The 27691-nt window shown below is 44.9% G+C and overlaps 1 protein-coding gene across 3 annotated transcripts in view; it reads left to right on the plus strand.

Annotated features, from left to right (window-relative positions):
• Window positions 1–27691, plus strand: part of GABRA2 (gamma-aminobutyric acid type A receptor subunit alpha2) — a 554383-nt gene that overhangs the window by 332803 nt on the left and 193889 nt on the right. For all 3 annotated transcript variants that reach the window (XM_069201731.1, XM_069201726.1, XM_069201732.1), the window contains exon 6: window positions 7427–7509. In XM_069201731.1, coding sequence (XP_069057832.1) covers window positions 7427–7509 — 83 coding nt within the window. The remainder of the gene's footprint in view (window positions 1–7426; window positions 7510–27691) is intronic.

A 27691-nucleotide genomic window follows, 5' to 3' on the forward strand; every position in this document is an offset into this window, starting at 1 on the left:
CTCTTCGTCAACTGTTTCTATCTCATCACCCCCTTCACTGTCTCCTTCTTCCCCATCACTGCTCGTCTGTATTGTTATTCCCTCGTTCGAGCACATTATCGAACAACCCAACTTGCACAATAGGTCTCTTCCTAACAGTGCAATCGGGCTTGAGTCACATACTACAAACTGATGTACCCCTTGATAGTTACCGATGTTGACTGGTATCGGATCTGTTATGGGGTTCGTCAGATGTCTGTTTGCTACCCCCACCACTTGAACTGTCCTCCCTGAGAGTGGCAAATTTGGTACTTCACTGCTCTTAACAGTTGAACGTGTGGCTCCCGTGTCAACCAAGAATGAGACACGATGAACCATTACTCTTCCCTCTACGTACGGACCCCTTTGATCAACTTCTAGGGATGCCGCAAGCACACAATCTCCTTCCTCTTCCGAGCTTTCACTCTCCCATACATTGTTTATTCCACTCTCACTGTGTAATGGGAACTGTTGTACTGTGCCGTTTGTGCTCATTACCTGACCCGTTACCTGTGGAGGAACCATCATTTGCTGCTGACTCATTGGTGCCAAAGGTATTTGCATTTGCTGATTAGGTACCATAGGTAACTGCTGTTGCATCGGCTGCATTTGCGTCATTTGCACACGGGGCATCTGCATCTGCTGCGGCTGCATAGGTTGTAATCCCTGCAATTGATTTATGGTCTGAAAATTTGGGTTTGGACCTCTCATTTTTGGTCCTCTCATTGTCTGAAAAGCATTGACATCATTGTTTTGCTGACCAACACCTACACCTGCACCTACACCTTCCTGCACCACCATCGGACACTCGCGTTTCCAGTGACCTACGTTTCCGCACGCGTGACACGGCATCACTTTCTTCATTGCCTGCACACCTGTCACAACAGTGTTCAAATCCGGACCATTATTCACAAAACCTCCTCTGCCTCTGCCTCTGGCCTGTGGCTGAAACGCCATGTTTCCTTGCAACTGCGGCTGCTGTTGCTGAAACACCATGTTTCCCTGCAACTGCGGCTGCTGTTGCGGTACCTGCTGTTGGAACCCTTGCATCCCTGGCAACCCTTGCAGTCCCTGCAGACCTTGCAAGCCTGTCTGAGCCGCCTTAAGCTGCATCATCATCACCTTCTCTTTCAGCTTTTTCTGTTTCACCTCAATTTCGTCGCTACAGTATTTCGCATAAGTCAAGACTTCATCAATCGGTTTCGACTGCCAGCAGATCAAATGCGATTTTATCATCTGGCTTATCTCTGGTTTCAGCCCTTCCACAAATCTGAACACAAAATGAAGCATATCTTTCGCCTCTATTGCTTCCGTGCCACTGTAGTTCTTGAACGCCTTCAACAACCTCTCATAGTAACTATGAATCGATTCTTTAGCCTCTTGGGCAGTTCGATCAATTTTCTGCCAATCCACATTTTTCGCGGCAACCTTCGTCTTCAAATGCTCAATCACCTTATAGTACAGACACATCACCATAGGTGATGGTGCACCCGTCTCTCTGTCTCTCTCTGGTTCACTTGTCGGCCAACCTACAGCTCTTTTGCAATCCTCCCACAAATCTGCCGGAACCACAATCTCGAATAAAGTGTTCAGGTCTTCCCAGAGACATTTGGCAAGCTTCACAAACCTATCAGTCTGTTGATACCATTCGATCGGCTTCTCCCTCAGTTTGGGAAAATCATTCGTAAAAGACTGAATATCACTCCTGTGCCATGGTACATGTACTAATTGTCCCCCTGCTGTCTCCCTCATGGGTAACATGGTTACGGTCTCGCTGCTCTGCGGTCTTTTCTCATTGTGCTCTGTGGCACTGTCCCTCCTCTTATCCTTCCTCTTTACCCATCTGCTTTCCCACTTGTCTAAGCACCTCCACACTTGGGCACTCTGCAACAATTCTCTAAGGTGTGCCTTCATGCCTGCTGATCTCATGTGTTCAAAATCTGTGGCCCCAAAATCCAACCTATAGCTCCTGCTCAAGTGTTTCGTCTTGCCTATGTCAATCCCGTTCCTGTCTGCTACTTCCTGCAAACTTTTATGTACCTTGTTTACCTCTTTCGTGATCTTTGGACATAGATACCTCAATTCCTCTTCCGTGTAGGATTCTAACCTGTTCACACCCATATTCCCTTCCACCAATTCTTGTGCTTCCATGTTCAGCCTCATCCTGCTCAAGTAATCGTCTCCTTTCCCACTGTCTGAACTTTGTGTGGAATTTAAACTGTTGAACCACTGTGTCAGCTGTTGCGCATTTACCCCCATCAGTGTAGCATTCACATCGACTGCCATCGATGGTTGCGGCAAATTTTCAGTGTTCGATGTTAATGGTATTATCAGTGGGGGGCTCGACCTCACCAGTGTTGATTGAGCGCATACGGGACTAAACTCCATCAAGGACCCGGACCCAGTTGGCTGAGTCGCTATCGGGGTTATCCCTGGAGTATTTTCTATGCACCTTCTTTCTGTCCCATTCTGCAGCATTTGTCCCTGACTGCTCATACCTAAGTTAGGCTGACTATACAAAGGTACCATTGGACCTACAGTAATGGGCAGTGATATTGCATCTGGATTCTGTCCATTTCCCATATTCCGAGGCATGTTCATCCCCATATTATGGGTCATCATTGCCGGCATGCCCATCTGACTCCCCGTCATTTGAGCATGAGCGTTTCCTCCCTGCATCTGCTTTTGAGGCATCATAAACTGAGTTGATTCAGCTTGTGCCATTGTTGGGTTGTAACCATTCTGTACGCCCCTTACGGTTGGATCTAGAATCATTCCTCCACTATTATCACTGCTGTAGTACCCTGGCATCTGCGGCTGATAATGTTCTGCTGGTTTCAACACGGGCACATCTGGATACATTCTCCTGACCTGCGGTATCTGTGGGGTGAGCAGTAAGCTCGGATCCTTAGATCCCGATGGTACTCCTGTATTCTGCGTTTCACTGTTCTGTACCGATGCCGGAGGGGCAGAACTGGTACTTGGACCTTGTCCATTTTCTGCATAAGGCGGTGGACGGTCGTTCAGCAATTGCATTATCAACTCCTCGTCCTCTAACTCCTCTTCTCTTCTCAACTTTTCCTCGTCCTCTTTGTCCTTGGAACACTTCCTGTCTGTCTTACAGGTAGCTTTCTTACCTGTCTCCTCTTCATCTTTAGTAATTGCGGGGAACAATTTTATTCCCTGCAATACATCTGACCTCCACACCTTCTGCGCATTATCCCACCTAGCATCCGCTAGTGTCTTTTCTACCTTCCTCATCCTTGTTTCAAACTTGTTCTTCTGTTGCTGTCTAGCCATGAGTTCCCATATTGCTAGAGCCTCAAACTGTGCTGGCCTTGGAGGTACCTTCATGTCATACATCGTGAATCTCAAATTTTCTAGGACCCTTATATTGAATGTCCCATGTATCGGGAATGCTACGCTCCCATGTTTCTCTGTCCACTTGTGCCATTGCTTTAGCCAAAGACACAGAGCTACCCCTTTTTCCTCCATTACAATGTAAGCTGGTGTGCCCTCGGGCGGCGTCTCTTCCCCTACGCTCGCTTTGATGTATGACTCTCCCTTCATCGCGCTCCTGAATGCTTTAAGGGATTTCATTTTCTCGTCTTTTAATTCACAAAGTTTATAATCAATAGGTCACTTTTAATCCACAAAATTCGTAATCAATAGGTGACTTTAATTCCCGGAATACTCTTCACCTGCCTTTCCCCTTCCAATCGAGTGCCACGGACTGCGTCCAATCCGTGCGCGACCCTTCTCTCCAACCAACCTATCCCAGCGCGGCTCTTAGTGACGTCACACTCACACACACTGCGGCTGACAAAGCCTCGCGGATAGTCCTCCTTCACTCAGTTCCTCCCGTAACAACTTTTTGCATGTATTGCGAGCTACCAAAAACTAAAACAGATCTGTCGGTTTACTACAGGAAGGGTAACGTAATCGCTTCAGGACCTTAGGGACCTTTCACTAACCTCGGCCACTATTCGATCTCTTTCACCAGCCTCGGCCGCTATTCGGTCTTTCTCAGTCCCCACATTCGCAAGCAAATCTGACCCGCAGAACTACTCTCAACTTGTCAATGATCTGTTCTAGTGCACTTAGAATCTTGTCAAAGCCCGAATTCGAAGTTTCTATCACTCCCTAACACACTTACCCACTCGTTGACCACGCCCGATCAACCTACTAAACCGCCCAGACCACAACATGGATCAACATACTCCGGAGTCTCTTGACCTCGCAGGGCCCGTCTCAACAACAACAACCACGTGGACCTTTTTATGCACAAAGCGCCAGACGCACATGAAGTTCGACGACTTCCCTACTCTCACACTCGGAGCCGCACCTCCGCTAACTCTATGAAGTTCGACGACTTCTCTACTTCTACACTCGGAGTCGCACCTCCGCTATCCTTAAAAAGAAAATCCTCACAACCTTTTCACACACCCTGCGGCAATAAGCTGTGCAAGCGCAAAACCCTAACCTCACTCATACCATCACTAGTACTGCCAACGCTGTTTCCACATCTCCTTTCTCTCCATTCGCAAGCTTCGAGATCCCGGGAAGGTCGCGGTGGACCTAGCCCATCATCATCTTGTCAATCCGTTTTATCCAAGAAAATCTAATTCAACTTTTCGAATGGGGTCTCAAAATGCGTAACCGTTAATTCGACACCATGTACTCTAATGGTACAGGGTCCCAAAAGACGTAACCGTCCTCTGCTACCATCTACTGATAGAGCGGAACGTGGTAACAATTTACCTGCGTTCGGACGCTCTGTAGGTCGATGAATCTTTTGACTAAGTGGGAACTCTCTGTACTCTTAATCGATCAATCACCTTAAATCGATAATCAATAACGAACATAAGCAACACCTTGAACAACATAACACTTAACAATTAATCCAGAATACATTTCGGCGAACCCTGACCTTTCAGCCAGGAATAACCACACCAGTTTGTTGCAAAGTTAGTGAATTTATTTCCCTATATTAACAAAGCTAGCACAATATAAATGTGTCTCAACACTAAATGATAAACATAAATGAACATTAATAGCTGTCCATATCGTCGAAACAAGTGTAATCTATGTAGCATTTGAATCACAAGGCATTCGATAGTGGCAATGCAAAGCACTAATACGATAATCTGTAATGGGCTAATTGCGTACATTTAGTCAGCATAACAAGATCTCAAATTGCATCGTGCGACATATGGAATCCTCGTCTAACCTCAAATTAGCATCAGCATGTGGGACTTCATGCAAAAACAATTTAGCAACATTAATTTAGAAAACTCCTAGCTAGGGTCCTTATCAAAATCAGCAGTTGGTTACCTAAAAGAAACACAATGCAATTTTACAATTTCCTTTCATAATTACCAATTCCGATCAGCAATCAATGAATTCTTCGTCTCACAGGTATCGTTTCTCGATCAGTATAGGGCCGGGACAAAGGGGCAGGGGTGAACGGGGCAATTGCCTCACGGCGGCAAGATAAGATTACTACTTCATGCAAAGGGGCAAATCAAAGTTAAAGTCTCTAGGGCAAGAATCATTAAGGTCTCTTTCTCTCGATTAGAGAAAGCATCGAAGTCTCTCAAAATGGCGTCACAGCAAAGTGGGCCATAATAGCTACGAAGTCAAAATGGCGGGATGTCCGAAGAAGAGAGAGAGAGCTTTCCTCTCGTGCACCTGGGTTTTATAGACAACAGTTCAAGTCCAGTAGGGTCGCCATTGGTGGGTTCATAGGTTAGTTTCAAATTGACCAATCAAAAACGACAGTTCTCAAGCTTTTACTTAAGCATACATTATCCTTGGAGATGGGTACACAAGTTGCAACATTGTTTCTCGATTAGCTTACTCTCAGAGCCTCCATTGTCCGCACCTGCAAGTCGACCTTGAATTAAAGAGAAAATATGCCATGCTGGCACTAACTTTAAGATAAGCATGTGAACAGTTTTGGTGGAAAAATACAGCTTCAAGCAGAACTACACGTTTAATAGCACAGTGGAAAAATACGAACATCTAAACCGTGAGACCAGCCAACTAGGCCAAAGCCTCCGCTAAAGTAATGCTAAGCTAAAGCATTTCAAATAAGCAAATCGTAGCACACGTTTATGATTATGTCGGATTAGTGCAATTCTAATACACCACGTTATATAAAGCACGCGTATAAATGATGGCAAACTACTCTGAGGGCCCATTTTGTCCCCGTACAATCTTTATTAATTCGGTTAATGTCACACATGATTATGTCAGCACTACGTTTATGCGTTAATAAATCGAAACCTTCATTTTCTGCTTCATCACTAGCACTCCTGTATACCTTGCCTGCTTTTTTCTAGGGCACAAATAACCGGTCCGTTGTTCATTTCAGAAGGCTGAGCCCTGTTGACATACCAATCACCCCTGTCCCCACCGCTCTCCCCTGCTAGCTCTATGGGGTGGCCTCACAATTCTCCCCACTGTCTTCTAAATCCACGGTCTGATGTAGAGCTATAATTCCTCAGTTCATTCAGTCATGAGGGGTGATGTTGCCCTGCTATTCTAGAAGCTCCTCTTGCTCTAGGGGGTGTTAGCCCTCCCAGTCAATCTCCCCATACTCATCTTCCTGCTTAATGGCCAACTGCACTCCAGGATTCCTGCCAGGACACCCATTGACACTGTTATTTTGGGCCAACCCAGTGGATACTGGTGATGTGGGATGGGCTTTTTCTGTAAAGAGGCAGCATTTGTGTGGATTTTTGCAGAACGGCCACCTACTTCCCCAACAAAGACAGAGCATGTCTTGATGCTGTCTTAGCCACAATCTATGAAGGGTTGGGTGAAGTCTGATACATCAGAAGATGTGATAACATGATGGTGCAAGTGCTACAGCCATGCAGTCGTGGCATCATTACACTATATTGTAGACTTCGTTCCTTGTCCACTACCCCGAGGCTGGGGTATGAGAGGGAATGATTTTTCTCTCTGCCAGGCTCTCTTTGTGGTTAGAATGATGATGAGACCATGACACTCTAATTAAAATGGTACACAGTAACAATATTTCAACATATTTCAAATATGTCCTTTAAGTCATTGTACGTAGTACTATCATGAAAGTTTGCAAAAATTGTTGTATGTTTCACATTTCCTTTGTCTTAGTATTATCTAGGAGTACTTATATGTCTAATAACAATTCTTGTCAGATGTTCAATTGCATGTATCATGTGCTGTACTTCTGATACTTTAAATCAATGCAGCCTCAAGGAACAAATGAAAGGAATCAGCACAGTTTATTCTGCGTTGCTATTCATAAACATAGAACTGCAATTGCACCTCGTCAATCAGTGTGGGTTCAGTTATTATTGTTCAAATGTTTCCTTTTTTATCAGCTTCTATAGAAACTAAAGTATATTTTCATTTTCAGGCTTACTGTGCAAGCTGAATGCCCAATGCATTTGGAAGATTTTCCTATGGATGCTCATGCCTGCCCATTGAAATTTGGCAGCTGTAAGTATTTTTTGTTTCTACTCCACTCTAGCGCATGAGAGAAACGAAATTTGAGTGTGCCCCCCACCACCACCACCTCTGTAATTCTGTACTAGCTCACCTGTTCTGGTGAGATGGAGTGTTCATATGAAAACAAGCATAGAATAATTTTAAAGTTGACCATTGCTGAGAAATGCATTGCACTTGACAAAAGCAGGCCACCGGGGGTCCCGCAACCGGTGAACCCGCTCACAACAAACAAGACATTGATGTATGCAGAGGGCCCCACGATCAACTGCGGTGCTCCATAAGTGCGAGCAGTACTTTGAAGACTCCATACCAAGCAATTTTGGTCTCCAGGTGCAATACTTATTCTATGTTCACACCACTGCCACAAGTTGGAGTCCAGCAGACAATGTAGGTGTGGAGGAGGGCACTGCACTCCAGATGACACCAGTAGATGGTGTAGGTCCCTCGCAGGAGTTCTTTGATATTCTTGAGACCTCCAGACAGAACAGGGGGAAAGCCAACAAGCCACTTCAGAATGCCACACAGCAGCAGACAATCTGCCCAGGCAGCCACAATGCAGGAAGGATGTGCGGATCTTTTCCAAGGACAGTAAATACCCCTGTGCATGACACATTCTTCTGGCAGTGTGCGCCATGTGGTCCGGAGGTACTGGTCCCATGTCCCTGATAGTGTATCTCTAAGTTGTTGAAGTGTGGTACTCGTAGTTCTACTCAAGTGTGCCTTAGAAGTTGGGGGTGGTTCAAAGGTCTGACCTTTGAACCACAGATGTCTCCCCTGAATTTCAGTCCTCTTTGGCATGTAGATTGCAGATCTTTATCTTTAGTGGGGCCATGACTGGCTTTGAGAGGCCAAGTGTCAGAACCTCTCCCTCCAATTTACCCAGCCAGGCCTATGTTTTATAGCTGTTACTGGGAAATGCACAGATGTGGTTCCGCTCCTCCTGCCCCCGGCTTCCACTGGAATGAAGCTGAATTAAAAGACAAACAAAAAATAGTTTTTAGAACATAAAAATGCTCACTTTCTAGAAGTGGCATTTCTAGGATGTTATTGACAAACCACCTTTACCATGAGAAGGAGTTCTTGATTGTGAATCCAATATTAGTAAACATCATGGGGCTGCTCCACTGAAATCCACTGTTGCAGCCAGGGTTAATTATAAACTTCCTCTCACATTACCCTATGGGTAGCGCAGCTCTCATGGACAGTGTGAACACACATGGGTATTCCGCACTCCCTGGAAACATGTGCCCTGCTGCATGCACAAGCCTGTAAGGGCAGGTTGGACACAAGTTTAGGATCACCAAAAAGGTGCAAGTGCGCCTGTACAGGACTGCTGTGACAAGTTCATTGTATATAAAATATCAGTGTGCAAGTGTGCACTCTCTCACAAGTTGAGCCAGGTTCAGTATATATGAAAAGACCACTGTGCAGGTGTGCACATATTGGCTAGTGCCTCACCTGAGGAGATGCTGAGTACCCCGCAGAAACCTGTAGCGGTATTGGGGTCTAACTTTCCCTAAGGAGATAGTACACAGGAGACATGAGGCACTGAAACTCCATAGGGGCCTGGGATGGCACACAGCCCATCACACGGACACAAAACAACATGGAAACACTTTCACAGAAATGTAGGTGCTTACAACACCTACAGAATGTAGGGCAGTCCAGGGTACGGTTGAGGATGAGGTGCGTGTTGGGGGGTGGTATGTTATTGCACTGTTAAAAAGGTGATTATTCTGACTTGCTTACCTGCTGTGGAGGGTATGCACATTGTCTATCCTGATAGTGTGTTAATTCCCATAGTTACATGTCCATTCTCTCTGCATTGCGGCAAGAATAAACAACTGTTGCAAGAGTAAGAATGAAGGAGGGAGTGAGTTGTCAGTGGCATCACCATTTGTAGGTTTGTGAACAAATGCTAAGTGATTGTTTCTGCATGTTGTCATTGCACATGCATGAGCACTGATCTGCTGCACAATGGAAATGTGAATTGGCATGACACTGTGCCCCAACAAATGGTGTATGCATTGTTTAAAATTCTTATAAAATGTGCTTAAAAAAATAAGTGGGTGTGGCTAGGTTACTTTTGGAATGACCTGCAACTTACATGAGTATGCTAAGGTACATTTCCAGGGGTGAATATTCAAAAACTTCTTAGTTTGTAAATCTTACATGACAACCCCAACTGTGTTGATCTTCTCTTCGGTGCTTGATTTCTAAATAAAAAAGTGCAGGTGCCCAAAGCCCTTCTGCTGCAAATAAATGGGCAAGCACAGGATACTGAGGCAGCGTAATCCTGAAGCTATCTCGGGCCTCTTTAGTCCATTTACAGCCACTCCCTGCCCATTCATCTCACTCTTTCAGCTTCCTGCTTTGTCCCGTTGTGACCGTTTTTCGTTTTTCTCTTCCTCCGTCTTTCCCATATGCGTCTTTTGCTCACAGTAAATGCTTGAGGCAGAAAAATAAGTGCCAGCCCTCAAAAATAAGTGCTGGTGCTCTGCACAAATTAAGCACAGCTTCTCTTACAGCCTAAATCTAAAGTTATGAAGGCAGGCTATCCACCATACATGTGGACATTCTGCCATTTTAAATGCTTTGAAAATATCAGCAGCGCTTTTACTGATGAGGTGCTATCGTGTATTGTGTATCTGTACATCTCTAATTTGAATGGGAGAGTTCCAGCATTTATCATTAAGGGGTGCTACAACTGGGAGAACACCAGCACTTCTCAGCAGCAAAAAAAATACTCTCGGGTACCTGCACTTAAAAGTTTTCCATTTCAAGTACTAAATACCATTAAATCGGATTCTCTGAATCGTGTGCCATTTCAAAACCTTTTAAGACCTAGGCCCTTTCTGAGTGATTACTCCTGACGTGTCCGTGATTGGTCTCCTGACTTGTGTGATACTCATTGGTGCTCTGCGCTTACAGCTGACTTTTGATCGATTGTTTCTGTAATTTAGTTTCTGTTTGTGAGTAAATGAACTGTGTTATTTCATTTAAAAATGGTGTCTTGGTTCGAAGTAGATTTGTCCTAGAGTTGTTCTACTTTCTTTCTTTAAAAGGGCAACCTGGTTGTATCAACGCTGTAGAAAACATGAGCTTTTTTGGCAAGACCTCATATGCTTGATTAGTAAAATACTAGGAATTCAAGACTAGCATGACTGATTAATTTGCCTTTACATCTACCTTTCTGTATTGTATGGAATTTTTAAAAAATAATTATTCTCGTACTCTTTGGGGTCAGTTGTGGCGCTTTTCTCGTTCATCGTAGCAATGTTTTGACTGGTAACTTTATGCTACAGCGCTAAAGAACCCACTCCCAACGCCTATGCTCAGGCAAGCAGGATAGACCGACCAAATCCTGAGAGACGCCCTAGAAAATAAAGAAATATTTCGCTGTCATTTTTGAAGAAATATGACGGTGTTGAGAGATTTCACAGGAGACTCATCACATCCGCAAGAGAACTACATCAACCAAAACAAACAACGATTTCCTAGTAGACCACGTAGAAAACAAATGATGTGTGGTCTTAATGAACTGTCAGAAGCACATGGGAATACCTAGCGGTTGTTACACCATAATGCGGTGCTGTTTCCCCAGGACTGCTTTGCAACTTCTGATTACCCATGCCACAAACGGATCTTTAGCGATTAAACATCCCTTTTCCGTTTCTTAGTTTTAGAAGCTGACTGTTTCATTCAAAATTCAATCACGTTTTATTTCATTATGTATCCTTATGTTTTCAATGTAGATTATTAAAAATGCACAATTACATAGGATGTCATGTTACTTCCGGTGATGTCATCGGAAATAGCTAGTACATGCTTTACTCCAATACCCCAGGAAAAATGAAATGTGCCATTCTTAAAGCATCAACAAACATCTAAATATTGTACTTGAAAAAGGTCAGAATTTGAAGTGCCTCCTAACTTGGAAAATACATGGAAATGGACGGCAAATGCTTTCGAATGTAACAGGCGACGATTTAGCATATATTTTACTAACATTGAAAAATGTTAGCAAACAGGAACCACAATGCTCCTCATTTACAACTAGGCGTGAAGAAAACACAGATGCCCCGAATTAATAATTACATTTACGACCCTGTTTTTCCCCCAGAGTTTACATCCTGGTGGTTTGTTTACTGAATATTTTGCATTAACAAGATTGAGACTTATTTATTCCTCATGTCACAGTTGTGAATTAACACTAGCCTCTTGGTTAGTAGTAATAGTTGCAGTAAATGCTGTTGTTGCTAAAAAAAATCTGTGGAAATAGCAAAATTATGCAGTAACCAGATTTTTAGTTTTTTTTTTTTACCCTGAAGTGCATTCCAGATGCTCTGGGAATTAGACGGATCCTCGTTAAGGGTTATAGGGCTTCGCCCTCCTTGGTTAGTGGCTTGTTTTTACCTTACTAAGAGTGAATCCTGATATATTATTCACTCTTGGTAAAATATATAAAAATGCAGTCCAGCAACAGCCTGAGGCAGTTTGTTGTGACACTGTCTGATGGCTGGCACATGCGTACAAGTGCTCTCCTGCACCAGTCATCAGACATAATCCAGGGCTGGGGAAATCTCATGTCTGTCCTCAGGGCTCTGGCACCCATCAGTGCCTCTCCCATCTGTGACCTGCTAAAGCAATACAGCTTAAAGTATTGGTGGGCGCCGCAGGCTTCTCAGAGTTTGCAAAGGGTAGGATGAAAGAGCAGAGACTGAAACCTGGCACTTGCAACTATACAGACATGCCCCAACCCTCGAAGCGGAAAGGAGCAGGAGTCGAAATAGGACTTCTGCAGGCAGCCAGGTAAGCAAACAGCAAATATTGCATGTAATTGGGCAAGAGTGTGTGACTGAGAGGGAGCTTGCATATATGTGAGCTTGTCTGTGTGTCTATGCATGTGTGAGAGAGTGAAAGTAGGAAAGAGACGCTGAAGGAGTACATCAAAGTGAGTGAGAATGAGTGATAGGAGAAGTGAGTATGAACGAGAATGACTGTGAGTGAGGGAAAATGGCTGAGTATATGAGTGCTATTGTGCATGAAGTCAGAGTGAGACTGAATGAGCCACATTGCAAGAGTGAGCCTGAGAGTGAGTCAGTGTGAGTCAGAGTCAGGATTAGTGAGACTGATTGAGTCAGAGTGAATGAAATGAGCAATACTGGGTCAGTCAGAGTGTGACTGAGTGAGTCATCATGAAATTAAGTGAAAAGGAATGAGTGAGACTGAGTGAGCCTGAGTGAGGCTGAGTCAGAGTGAGTTGAGTGGCCCAGAATGAGTGAGACTGAGTGGAAATTAATGAAACTGATTGATTATGAGTGAGTCAGAATGAGACTGAATGAGTGTGAATGCATGAGAATGATTAAGACTGATTATGAGTGATAGTGAGTAAGACAAATTTAGTGAGTGAGAATGAGTGAGTATGAGTGAGACTGAGTGAGTCAAAATAAGTGAAAATGAGTGAGGCTGAATATGAATGAGTCAGAGGGAGACTGAGTGAGTCAATGTTGGACTTTTTTCCTCTTGCAGGGTGATCTCCAATCTTTTTGCCTCCTGCTGCCTATTTTTTCTGACCTGTTGTTGGCGTTGAACTCTGAGCCCTTTACCACTGCTAACCAGTGATAAAATGCATATGCTTTCTGTGTAAATTGTATTGTTAATTGGTTTATCCATGATTGGCATATTTGATTTACTAGTAAGTCCCTAGTAGAGTGCACTAGAGGTGCCCAGGGCCTGTAAATAATGCTAATAGTGGGTCTGCAGCAGTGGTTGTGCCAGCCACATGGGTAGACCTGTAATTATGTCTCAGACCTGCCGTTGCAGTGCCTGATTGTGCAGTTTTCAACTGCCAATTCGACTTGGCAAGTGCGCCCACTTGCCAGGCCTAAACCTTTCCTTTTCTTAAATGTAAGACACCCCTAAGGTAGGCCCTAGGTAGCCCCATGGGCAGGGTGCAGTGTATGTTTAAGGTAGGACATATACTAATGTGTTTTATATGTCCTAACAGTGAAATTCTGCCAAATTAGTTTTTCACTGTTACAAGGCCTATCCCTCTCATAGGTTAACATGCGGGCTGCCTTTAAATATAATTAAAGCGTAGATTTCCTTTGGGAACAGATAGACATGTGGAGTTTGGGGTCTCTGAACTCACAATGTAAAAATACATCTTTTAGTAAAGTCGGTTTTGAGATTGTGTGTTTGAAAATGCCACTTTTAGAAAGTGGGCATTTTCTTGCTTAAACCATTCTGTGACTCTACCTATTTGTGGATTCACTGTCTGGGTCAGTTTGACAGTTGGGCTGTTTGTACCTCTCTCTAGACAGTGACACAAAGGGAACTGGGGTGTAGCCTGTATATCCTGATGAGCCATCTGTGCTAGGAGGGAGGGTAGGAGTGGTCACTCACACCTGAAAGAGCTGTGCCTGCTCTCACACAATGCAGTCTCCAACCCCCTGGTGTGTGTATGGGACCTGGCCTGGGCATGGCAGGATTTCACAAACAAGAGAGACTTTCCTTTGAAGTAAGCCTATTTCAAAGGCCAAAATGGGTATAAGAAGAGCACCCAAAATCACAGACTTTAGATCTCTTCTGGACATCAATAGGAACCTTTGCCTTGAGAAGAGCTGAGGAGAAGTGCTGCTCTGCCTGTGACTGTGCTTTTTGGAGCTATCCTGCAGTTGTTGCTTCTGCCTGTGCAAGGGACCAAAGACTGGACTTTGTTGTGCATTCCTGCTTGTGAAGAAATCTCCAAGGGCTTGTCCTGAGCTTGCCTCCTGTTGTTAAAGTCTCAGGGCCATCATCGACTTCTCCTGCCTGCACCTGGACCCTCTGCTGAGAATCCTGCCCTGCCAAGTGGTGCCCTGTCCAGTTCCTTGGGGCCTTGGAAGGTGAAGCTGGCAGACCAAGACTGAAAATCCACGCACAGACTGCGGTGCAGGGAAAACATTGACACACCTTCTGAGACATGGCTGAAAAATGACGCGCCGCTGGCTTCGTGGCAGAAATCGACGCTCCATTGGCATCGTGGCTGGAAGATTGACGCACACAGCTGGAGAAATGAGACCCAACACTCACTGACGGAGGCTGGTAACGTCGCAACCCACATTGCACGGTTTTACTGATACCGTGCGGCAGGATTTTCGGTGCAAACCTTGCTGGGCACGGAAAAGTGGCGCAAAGTTTGCCTGGACCCGAGTGCTGCCCGGATCGATGCATTGCTCCCCTGCGGGGAGGATAAATGACACACGCCGTCCCAACCGGAGAAGGAGAAATGACGCACGGACTCGCTTGCAGGTGAGAAATCGACACATCACTAGCCTTTTTCGACGCACACTCGCCAGTGCATGTTATTTTGACGCTACCCAGGTACTTTTCTATGTTAGTAGTGTTTTTACTGGTTACTAAAGGACTTGAGACTCTTTTGCTTTTAAAATTAATATCTTGACTTGTGTATGTTGGATTTTTGTCATTTTGGTCTTGTTTTATTTAGATAAATATTTTCTATTTTTCTAAACCTGTGTTGTGTCATTTTGTAGTGTTTTCACTGAGTTACTGTGTGTGTAGGTACAAAAACTTTACACCTAGACTCTGAAATTAAGCCTTCCTGCTTGTGCCAAGCTACCAAGGGGGTGAGTGGGGTTAACTGAGGGTGATTCTCCTTTACCCTGACTAGAGTGAGAGCCTTACTTGGACAGGGGGTAACCTGACTGCCAATCAAAGACCCCATTTCTAACAGTCAGAATGAGAGGGATATGTGAGAATGAGTCAGACCGAGTGAGTTTGAGTGAGTCAGAGTGAGATTGAGTGTATTGATATGAGTGGGTGTTAGAAACTGGATTTCTGTTTGGCAGGAACCACTGTCCATCTCAGTGTATATCAGATACACACTAAAAATTAATCTGTGCTCACCCCCTGGTAGCTTAGCACAGAGCAGTCAGGTTTAAGTCTAGAGGTAATGTGTAAAGCATTTGTGCAACACTTCAAACAGTAAATTACCACACAAAAAGATTCCACACGTAGTTAGAAACATAGATTTTATTTTAATGCACAGAACAAGACTGAAACGACAAAAATCCAATATGTTGAAAGTGAAATATGATTATTTAAAGATTAAACTTAGTTACAGTACCTAAAAACATAAATCGCCAACAGCGGCTATCTGGTCGCACTATAGCGGGTGAAGTCCAAAAGTTCAGGCAGACTGCGATGGGTCAGAAACAGTCTCAGACAAGTCCTACTGAAGCTTTACCTTCTCAACAATTGAGCCAAGAGTCCCGTTCGTGGGGAGGAAGTTCTTCAGGAGCAAGGAGAGTGTTGCTGACGGTGGTCCGCAGACACAAGGAGTTAGCTGGGCTTCGCAGATAGGAGGGCTGGAGACTCACAGTTGTGAGCAGTGATACTTGCTGTGTGAACAGATGAACTTGGAGAGTCGCAGGTCCAATTCTCAGGCCCCAGGTAAGAGGGCAACAGGCAACAAGTCAGCTCAAAAAAGCAGGAGTCTAGCAAAGTAGCAGCTTAGCCGAGTGGCAGTCCTTGCAGCAGCACAGCAGTCTTTCTTCCAGGCAGAGTACCCACAGGTCCTGAAGTGTACTGAAATGGTGGTGTTTCAGGTCCAGTATTTATACTTTGGTGTCCTGCTTTTGGAAGGAGGGAGAAACTTCTGGGCAGTGGCTTTGAAGTGCTGGGAATTCCCTTCCTCCCTCTCCTCATGCCAACCTGGCTGTAGTGACAATACAGGGCCATTACGCCTATTGTGAAGAGACAGGGCACAGCCTATTAAGGTGCAAGTGGGGCTGTACTTAGCTCTGCCCCCATCAATCCAGTTAATGGCCCAAGAGGGCCCATCAAGCCACACCCAAGCTCCGATTGTGTGTGGCTGTCCACAGAGAATGCACAAGCCCAGCTGTCACCCCACCCCAGACATGTACTCAGAGACAGACAGAATGCATTAGATGGTTAAAGTAAGAAAATATCAACTTTCTAAAAGTTGCATTTTCAGAATTACAATTAAAAATCCAACTTCACCATAAGTTGTGATTTTAAATTGTTATTCCAGGGACACCAAACTTGGGGATCTCATATCTTCCTATTCAGGAATTACCCTTATAAAAAGTAATAAGGCAATCTCAATGATATCCTATTGGATGTATAGGCCTTGCAGTAGTGAAAACACAACTTTAAGAGTTGTTCACTACTAGACTAGGACATGTACAACTTAAAAGTACATGTCCTACTTTTTAAATTCACTGCCTTTGGCCTGTCTAGGACCTACCTTAGGGTGACTTATATGTATTAAAAAAAGATTTGGGCCTTGCAAGAGGGTTAACTTCCCAAGTCACCATGGCAGTTTAAAACTGCACCCACAGGCTCTGCAATGGCAGGCCTCGGTCATGGTTAAAGTGCTACGAAATTCGGTGGCACACTCAATGCTGCAGGCCAGCTAGTAGCATTTAACTTACATGCTCCGGGCACAGGTAGTGCACTCTACAAGGGACTTATAAGTAAATTAAATATGGGAATTGTGGATAAGACAAGTTTATCATGTTTTAAGCAGAGAGCATATGCACTTTAGCACTATTTAGCAGTGGTAATGTGCCTGGAGTCCTAAAACCAGCAAAAACAAATTCAGCAAAAAAGGCAGGAGGAAGGCAAAAGGTTTAGGGATAACTATGCAGAAAAGGCCATTTCCAACAATGGAATTGAGTGAACCACTGAGACCAAGGGAGAGTGGGTGATAATGAGTTAGATTAAGACTAAGTGAGAGCGAGAATGAGTGAGTCACAGTGAAAATTGAGTGAGTGAGAATGAGCGGGAGAGTACAAATGAGTGCAAGCAAGTGTTAGCAACCCCTCCCCCCCACAACCTCATGAAAAGATGCCAAGGTCACTGACTGGAATTCGAGCCAAGGATTACATTCCAGAACTTTTAAATGTCACATGCCACCGATGGATTTAGGTGTTTCAAACAATACATCTATTCAAAAAAATGTTATTTGTATTTATGGCAGAACTGCTGGTAAATGAACGCCACTAGATTCTGTTTTGTGGTAGATGTGAATTATTGACGGGGAGAAGAGACTGCCTATGACAGATGTTGTGAATACACAATTCTGTGACTTTGTTGTCCGTATTCACTAACATGTGCACTGCATTTCCTATGAACATGAAGTTAAATCTACAAATTGTAGATTTAAGTAGTACGCTGCCAGCTGGGCCCGACTGTGAACCCAAAGCAGCCGTGACAAATTTTGTCAGATCAGCCCCCATTGGGTGCATAGCTAGTGAGCCTGAAGACTACTGTGGGGCTTCGGGGTTCTCCTCCCCCCTCCAAGAAAATGCGGGGAAAATGGCAAAAATAGTGAATTTTACAACACATTTTTCATTAAACATTCAATTATATTGGTTTTTAAATCATACTAAATACCAGCGTACGGAGCACTTTACATCTCACACACACAGACAATGAATCATATGTGTGTAAATCAGTGTATAGAAAATGTTACATAAGATGAAGGGGACTACAAGATATAGGATTTACATGTCATCCATACTGTTGGACATTTTTTTAAGTGCTTCATCCGGGGAAGCATAAACTGAGTATTCAGAACGTAACACAGAGGTTAAGGTTGACATTATTAATTATTTATTTCTACCCAACAAACCCTTTTCAACAAAATTAGGACCACCAAAGACTGGGAAACAAACATAAATTTCTAACCCGTTTTTGCAGTTTGCATGCAGCTCTTTGCACTAGTTTATGATTGTAACTTATGAAATGCACAGTAACAAAAGGATCTCTGTGACAAAAGTGGTATTCCGCTGAGCATTGCACAAAATAACTGTTCTTTGATCTGCATAGTAAACTTTCTTTGCAGCAGGCATATTAACCCTCTGTGCTATCGTAGATGAGTCAAAACTGCCACGAGAAAAAACCCTGATCTCTCTCCAGCAGGTACATTAATCACCAAAGTTATATTGGCACTTTTATTGTTGCCTGAAAAGTGTTGGATATACAAGGATCTCTGCAGTGCTTTTAAAACTGCTGCACTGCTACAAAACCTGTCCCCAATAACAAAAGTGGTACACCAACCTTCTGCTTCCCGGGGAAATGACTCATTCCCGGCCAGACCAGCCTTGGCAGCCAAAGGCATGGTTCAGCTACCAAGTTTGTACAAGAACTAGTAATTTGTAGTAAAATAATTTCTTTATATTGAAAAGCAAAGAGAAGCAAGCAGTGGCAAAGCCTAAAGGTCTGACTTTAGAAAGACAGCACCCTTCATTTCTTTTTTCACAAGCATATGAAATAGGCATGAAAATGTAGAAGAAAAATAAAAATGACATTGAAAGACTAACAAAGTGTCTATTTCCCAAAAAAGTAAGAAATGACCCATCATGAAAGACAACAAATGAAATTACAGGAGAAACGAAAGCCGAGTTTGACCTATCGGCCCTTGCAGTAAAGTAGATTACTTTCTAGACACATGTGTAAATAACCAAGAGCAAAATCTTATCACTCAGTGATGAAGTAGCTGAAGTTGATTGTGCCATCGACCCATGCCATTGGCTGTGATGTCTGAAAGCAAAATGACCACTTGAAATGAAACTTGATCTGTATGAAGAAGGCTAAATGAAAGCCACTTCATGTGAGTAAATATTCATGTATTTGCATTATGATTTGTTTTGGAAAACACGAGACTGGAGAGACAAAAAGGCCTTATCTGAGCCAGACCCAAAAATATATTTCAGACAGTCTGAAATCGTGCAGTTAGGCATAACTGACATACATCCGATTTTCCAGGCATATGCCTGTCAGATATTTAAATGGCGAACACATTAATACTATGTTGTAGTCATAGGAATACGCCTACGATTTATTCATATTCCAATTTTATTGTAATAAATCAGTCACTTGGTTTCACCCTGTATCCAGAGGCACATTGCAGGTCTTTTGTATGTTTTCTTTCTTTGAATTAACCAATGATCCAACAGTGACAGAGGACAGAATCCAGCGCTGATCGATAACAGAACTAGAAACGCAAGGACTGACATTCTTTTTCAGCACAGTTCTTACAGGTTTTGTACATGCTGCAGTGCACGACTTTGCTGTATCAGCAAAAATCGAAGACGCTATTTCACCATGAACCTAAACGGCTAGAGAGGAGGGTAAGTAATTCCAGACGTGCTTCAGCATCCCTCCCTGGGATGCTTTGTGGCATGTACGGACAAATATGCCATCTAAAGTGACAGAATTATAGGAGCAACGTCTTTAATTATCACGAAGGGTATGCGCCACGTTTTCTCCCCATCTGGAAGATTACAAGGGTAGAATCGTGGCATCAAACCATCTGGTTTATTTCATTTTTCATTAATTAAATAATATTGTCAGGCCATGCAGCATTCTCTTCTGGGGTACCTGGGTTGGAGGTAAGGTCGGGAGACATCACTCTACCTAAAGTGAGTTGCTAGAATGTAATATCCTGCCAGCACAACATTCTCTAAACTACAGTCATGCAATTTCCAAGAACAATTTACGCCAGTGAAATTCCGTAGCAATAATGGCAAATATCATGTCAGATACTGTCCCTTTGTATTCACGACTAGAAATTCTTCTAAAAGTGCCCTGAAACTATGCTGCCTGCAGGATCCTGAGTTCCCACTGAAGTAGCGGCTGGCAGAGATTTTTAGTGCTGCTTTAGGGATTCAGCACTAAGGCCTGTATTTGTACTTTTTTAGTGCCGCATTGCTGTAATTTTTTTACGCAAAAGTGGCGCAACCTTACAAAATGTAATTGTGGCCCTGATTTATACTTTTTTGCACTGCACTAGCATAACTTTTTGATGCAAAAACGGCGCAAACGTACAAAATTCAGGCCCATATTTATCCTTTTTTTGCGACGGTTTTGTATCATTGCTTGACGCGATAGTCACGCAAACTAAAAAAATATAATGGTATTTTGTACGTTTGTGCTGCTTTTGCTTCAAAAAGTGACGCAAATGCGGTGCAAAAAGACTGTGCACCAGACAGTGTTGCACTGGTCTCTGGGATCCATCTGTCTGCATTCACCACAATTAAATCAACAGGCTAGCTAGCAATAGCACAAATTCCAAAACCTGAGACAATAGGACCAGATGTTGGTCTGTAGGCTCTGTACCTGTTGTTGCTTATTGTTCACAAAAGATGCTGTTGCCGCTTTGAGTGCAATTGATTCAGTTCTGTTCCCTTGGCTCTGAATCCATGGCTTTGTGAATGCTTATCTTTGCTGATGATAACATTCACTTCTCAGTCGTCGCTGCCTTTCATTCTATCATTTCTCTATCATGCAGAATTGTGAATAGCTCCCTCTCCTCGTGTCTAGTTTTACCTCTGAATGGCACTGGAAAATTAAACTTTCTCCATTACTTTTAGCCAGGAAATGTAATCTGGAAAGATAAAACATCACAAAATTAGGCAGACCAGTGTTCCAAGAGCATCGCTGGTCAAGTGCATTCTAGTTGAGGCGCCCAACTCACACGTACAAAAGTGCAAAATGTCCTGCAGTGCTCACTCCTCTATATTCTGCACTACTAATGGTTTGCTTTGAAAACACAATTATTATGTTTTCAAGTTAGAAGTTACCAGAGTCTATACTATAGCGCATCCTGTCAAGGTTCACCTGGCTGTTACCATACTCACTTTTCTCTTTGAAATTGCCGCAGAATACTATATCGTTTGAAAGGTTTGGGGTGCGAATCTTCATGAAAATCCATAGAAACATTTGTTCTGTCAAAGTCTGGTTTATACGTTTACTTTCATCACCATGCACTGAATTAAATCACATTTGACAATTTTATCCACCAAGCAGACAAGTCTGCTAACAGAGCCAACGCTTTTCACTAATTCAGCCTGAGCGGAGCAGACCCCTAACATGAATCATAAAGAGAGTTAATATGACATGCATTCGTCGTTTTGATTTCAGTGCCATGCCATGCCATGCAATGCAGAATACACAGCCATTTACTAACTTTAAGATTTAATAACTGGTTTAGCAAATTTTAGATGCAAGATTGAGAAGCAGAATTGTATATACCTAACAGATAGTCTGCTTTTTAGGGATTATCTCCAACGTTACAATACTCATTCAACAGATGCAAATCAACTGTCTAGACACTATTCTAGACTGACAAAGTGTCTCTTTAAAACAATGTGAGCAGTTTTATTTCTATTTTCCCCACATTGCTGTCCTTGGTTCCACGATTTAAAGGCACATAAGGTAATCCATTCCTAGTTTTAGAGGGGTCGTACATAATGTATGATTTTTGCAAACTTGAGTTTTTCACAGTATTCAAAAAACGCCAGCGTAGTCATGGACGTCTATGAAAAGAATATATATATTCGTGTTTACTCCTGACTCTTAACTGGTAAAGTTGGAGGTTGATTGGCCTGTTTGCCCTCTGGAGTTAACATAACAGATTCAGTGCAGCTTCATTTTATTCTCCATCTGGAAAATATTTTCCATTTGTGTTGGACCTGGTCCTTTTTGCAGGTCATTCCCAGACGTTTTGCCTCCTTCCTTCTATTTTTACTGACCAGTTTTTGTTGGCTTCAGGACTCTGGGCACTTTACCACTGATAACCAGTGCTCCCTGTATAAATTTTGATTATGACTGATTATCCCTGTTAGACCTGACAGCCTTAGGGTGGTCACCCCTAACTTTTTGCCTGCCTCCATCCACTTTTTGGACACTGTTTTTGCTGTTTTTTAAACTCTGCGTACTTTACCACTGCTAACCAGTGCTAAAGTGCATATGCTCTCTCCCTTTAAACATGGTAACCTTGGATCACACCAAATTGGACTATTTGATTTACTTATAAGTCCCTAGTAGAGTGCACTATATGTGCCCAGGGCCTGTAGATTAAATGCTACTAGTGGGCCTGCAGCACTGGTTGTGCCACCCACTTTAGTAGCCCCTTTACCTTGTCTCAGGCCTGCCATTGCAAGGCCTGTGTGTGCAGTTTCACTGTCACTTCGACTTGGCATTTAAAAGTACTTTCCAAGCCTAAAACTCCCCTTTTTCTACATATAAGTCACCCCTAATGTGTGCCTAGGTACCCCTAGAGCAGGGTGCTGTGTGGGTAAAAGGCAGGACATGTACCTGTGTAGTTTACATGTTCTGGTAGTGTAAAACTCCTAAATTAATTTTTACTCTACTGTGAGGCCTGCTCCCTTCATAGGCTAGCATTGGGGCTGCCCTCATACATTGTTGAAGTGGTAGCTGCTGATCTGAAAGGAGTAGGAAGGTCATATTTAGTCTGGCCAGAATGGTAATACAAAATCCTGCTGACTGGTGAAGTTGGATTTAATATTACTATTTTAGAAATGCCTCTTTTAGAAAGTGAGCATTTCTCTGCACGTAAATCTTTCTGTGCCTTACAATCCATGTCTGGCTGGGTTTAGTTGACAGCTCCTTGTGCATTCACTCAGACACACCCCAAACACAGGGTACTCAGCCTCACTTGCATACATCTGCATTTTGAATGGGTCTTCCTGGGCTGGGAGGGTGGAGGGCCTGCTCTGACACAAAGGACTGCCACACCCCCTACTGGGACACTGGCAGACAGGATTGAACTGAAAGGGGACCTGGTGCACTTCTAAGCCACTCTTTGAAGCCTCGCCCACTTCAAAGGCACATTTGGGTATAAAGCAGGGCCTCTGCCCTACTACCTCAGACACTTCCTGGAGAAGAAGCCTGAAACAGAACCTGCACCCTGACAAGAAGAACTGCCTGGCTGCCTAAATGACTCACCTGACTGCTTTCTACAGAGGACTGCTGCCTTGCTGTTGCCCTGCTGTCTTGCTGCTCTCTTGCTTTGCTGCAGAAGTGCGCTCCAAGGGCTTGGATAGAGCTTGCCTCCTGTTCCCTGAAGTCTCTGGACTCCTTGTGCGACAAAAAATTAAACGCACAGCTTGTGCCACAGTGAAATATTCACTGCTCGCCGAACCGGAACGACGCCGCTCGACTTCGCGAGGAAAAGATCGACGCGGCACCTGCGGTGCAACTGTAACATCGACGCACGGCCCACCTGGGACAACGTCGCCCGACTTCCAGAGGGGAAATCGACGCAGCGCCTGCCGTGAGGGAGAAATTTCCCTGCATCGCCCACCGGAACGACGCAGAGCTGGTCAACAAGCCCAGGATTCCACGCACAGACGCCGGGGCGTCTGAAAACCCTGCAACCCGAAGAGGAGACTAGTCCGCGTGCCGGAAATCGATGCAACGTCTTCCCCGCATGGAAAATAACGACACAAGTCCGTGTGTGAAGGGGTGAAACCGACGTACACACCATTTTCCACACATCTCCTCATCTGCGGCCCTTTGTGGAGATTTTTCACTCAAACCAGGCACTTTGTGCTTGAAAGAGACTTTGTTTGCTTTTAAAAGACTTAAAACACTTTGGGGGTCATTCTGACCCTGGCGGTCCATGACCGCCATGGCGGAGGGCGGCGGAAGCACCGCCAACAGGCTGGCGGTGCTTCCTGGGCTATTCTGACCGTGGCGGTAAAGCCGCGGTCAGAAAAGGGGAACCGCGGATTCCCACCGGTTTTCCCCTGGCCCAGGGAATCCGCCATGGCGGCGCTGCTTGCAGCACCGCCATGGGGATTCCGACCCCGTTCCCGCCAGCCTGTTTCTGGCGGTGTCCACCGCCAGAACCAGGATGGCGGGAACGGGTGCCGTGGGGCCCCTGGGGGCCCCTGCACTGCCCATGCCACTGGCCACTTTGCAGACAGTGAAAATCGCGACGGGTGCCACTGCACCCGTCGCACCCCTGCAACTCCGCCGGCTCCATTCGGAGCCGGCTTCCTCGTTGCAGGGGCTTTCCCGCTGGGCTGGCGGATGGCCTTTTGGTGGTCGCCCGCCGGCCCAGCGGGAAAGTTGGAATGACTGTCGTGGTCTTTTGACCGCGGTGCGGTCATTCGGCGGTAACCGCATGGCGGGCGGCGACCGCCGCCCGCCGCGGTCAGAATGACCGCCTTTATATCACTTTCCAGTGATATCTTCACATTTTCCTATTGCATCTCTTATCGTTTTGACCTGCAAATATCCAGATACATATTTTATATTTTTCTAAACACTCTGTGGTGTATTTTTATGGTGCTATATAATGTTATTGTATGATTTATTGCAGAAATACTTTACACACTGTGTAAGGAAATGCCTCCTTGGCATGGTTGCCCCCTGACTTTTTGCCTTTGCTGATGCTATGTTTACAATTGAAAGTGTGCTGAGGCCTGCTAACCAGGCCCCAGCACCAGTGTTCTTTCCCTAACCTGTACTTTTGTATCCACAATTGGCAGACCCTGGCATCCAGATAAGTCCCTTGTAACTGGTACTTCTAGTACCAAGGGCCCTGATGCCAAGGAAGGTCTCTAAGGGCTGCAGCATGTCTTATGCCACCCTGGAGACCTCTCACTCAGCACAGACACCCTGCTTGCCAGCTTGTGTGTGCTAGTGAGGACAAAACGAGTAAGTCGACATGGCACTCCCCTCAGGGTGCCATGCCAGCCTCTCACTGCCTATGCAGTATAGGTAAGACACCCCTCTAGCAGGCCTTACAGCCCTAAGGCAGGGTGCACTATACCATAGGTGAGGGTACCAGTGCATGAGCATGGTACCCCTACAGTGTCTAAACAAAACCTTAGACATTGTAAGTGCAGGGTAGCCATAAGAGTATATGGTCTGGGAGTTTGTCAAACACGAACTCCACAGCACCATAATGGCTACACTGAAAACTGGGGAGTTTGGTATCAAACTTCTCAGCACAATAAATGCACACTGATGCCAGTGTACATTTTATTGTCAAATACACCCCAGAGGGCACCTTAGAGGTGCCCCCTGAAACTTAACCGACTATCTGTGTAGGCTGACTAGTTTTAGCAGCCTGCCACAAACCGAGACATGTTGCTGGCCCCATGGGGAGAGTGCCTTTGTCACTCTGAGGCCAGTAACAAAGCCTGCACTGGGTGGAGATGCTAACACCTCCCCCAGGCAGGAATTGTCACACCTGGCGGTGAGCCTCAAAGGCTCACCTCCTTTGTGCCAACCCAGCAGGACACTCCAGCTAGTGGAGTTGCCCGCCCCCTCCGGCCAGGCCCCACTTTTGGCGGCAAGGCCGGAGAAGATAATGAGAAAAACAAGGAGGAGTCACTGGCCAGTCAGGACAGCCCCTAAGGTGTCCTGAGCTGAGGTGACTCTGACTTTTAGAAATCCTCCATCTTGCAGATGGAGGATTCCCCCAATAGGGTTAGGATTGTGACCCCCTCCCCTTGGGAGGAGGCACAAAGAGGGTGTACCCACCCTCAGGGCTAGTAGCCATTGGCTACTAACCCCCCAGACCTAAACACGCCCTTAAATTTAGTATTTAAGGGCTACCCTGAACCCTAGAAAATTAGATTCCTGCAACTACAAGAAGAAGGACTGCCTAGCTGAAAACCCCTGCAGAGGAAGACCAGAAGACGACAACTGCCTTGGCTCCAGAAACTCACCGGCCTGTCTCCTGCCTTCCAAAGATCCTGCTCCAGCGACGCCTTCCAAAGGGACCAGCGACCTCGACATCCTCTGAGGACTGCCCCTGCTTCGAAAAGACAAGAAACTCCCGAGGACAGCGGACCTGCTCCAAGAAAAGCTGCAACTTTGTTTCCAGCAGCTTTAAAGATCCCTGCAAGCTCCCCGCAAGAAGCGTGAGACTTGCAACACTGCACCCGGCGACCCCGACTCGGCTGGTGGCGATCCAACACCTCAGGAGGGACCCCAGGACTACTCTAAGACTGTGAGTACAAAAACCTGTCCCCCCTGAGCCCCCACAGCGCCGCCTGCAGAGGGAATCCCGAGGCTTCCCCTGACCGCGACTCTTTGAATCCAAAGTCCCGACACCTGGGAGAGACCCTGCACCCGCAGCCCCCAGGACCTGAAGGACCGGACTTTCACTGGAGGAGTGACCCCCAGGAGTCCCTCTCCCTTGCCCAAGTGGAGGTTTCCCCGAGGAACCCCCCCCTTGCCTGCCTGCAGCGCTGAAGAGATCCCGAGATCTCTCATAGACTAACATTGCGAACCCGACGCTTGTTTCTACACTGCACCCGGCCGCCCCCGCGCCGCTGAGGGTGAAATTTCTGTGTGGGCTTGTGTCCCCCTCGGTGCCCTACAAAACCCCCCTGGTCTGCCCTCCGAAGACGCGGGTACTTACCTGCAAGCAGACCGGAACCGGGGCACCCCCTTCTCTCCATTCTAGCCTATGTGTTTTGGGCACCACTTTGAACTCTGCACCTGACCGGCCCTGAGCTGCTGGTGTGGTGACTTTGGGGTTGCTCTGAACCCCCAACGGTGGGCTACCTTGGACCAAGAACTAAGCCCTGTAAGTGTCTTACTTACCTGGTTAACCTAACAAATACTTACCTCCCCTAGGAACTGTGAAAATTGCACTGTGTCCACTTTTAAAACAGCTGTTTGTGAATAACTTGAAAAGTATACATGCAATTTTGATGATTTGAAGTTCCTAAAGTACTTACCTGCAATACCTTTCGAATGAGATATTACATGTAGAATTTGAACCTGTGGTTCTTAAAATAAACTAAGAAAATATATTTTTCTATATAAAAACCTATTGGCTGGATTTGTCTCTGAGTGTGTGTACCTCATTTATTGCCTATGTGTATGTACAACAAATGCTTAACACTACTCCTTGGATAAGCCTACTGCTCGACCACACTACCACAAAATAGAGCATTAGTATTATCTATTTTTACCACTATTTTACCTCTAAGGGGAACCCTTGGACTCTGTGCATGCTATTCCTTACTTTGAAATAGCACATACAGAGCCAACTTCCTACATTGGTGGCAGCGGTGGGATACAAGACTTTGCATTTGCTGGACTACTCAGCCAATACCTGATCACACGACAAATTCCAAAATTGTCATTAGAAATTGATTTTTGCAATTTGAAATTTTTCTAAATTCTTAAAAGTCCTGCTAGGGCCTTGTGTGTTAAGTCCCTGTTAGCATTGTCTTTTAGAGTTTAAAAGTTTGTTAAAAGTTTGAAATTAGATTCTAGAAACAGTTTTAGATTCTCTAAAAAGTCTTCCAACTCTTAGCAGAATAATGTCTGATACAGAGATGCAGGTGGTGGAACTCGACACCAC

Source organism: Pleurodeles waltl, chromosome 1_2 (genome assembly GCF_031143425.1).
Source record: "Pleurodeles waltl isolate 20211129_DDA chromosome 1_2, aPleWal1.hap1.20221129, whole genome shotgun sequence".
NCBI classification, from domain to species: Eukaryota; Metazoa; Chordata; class Amphibia; order Caudata; family Salamandridae; genus Pleurodeles; species Pleurodeles waltl.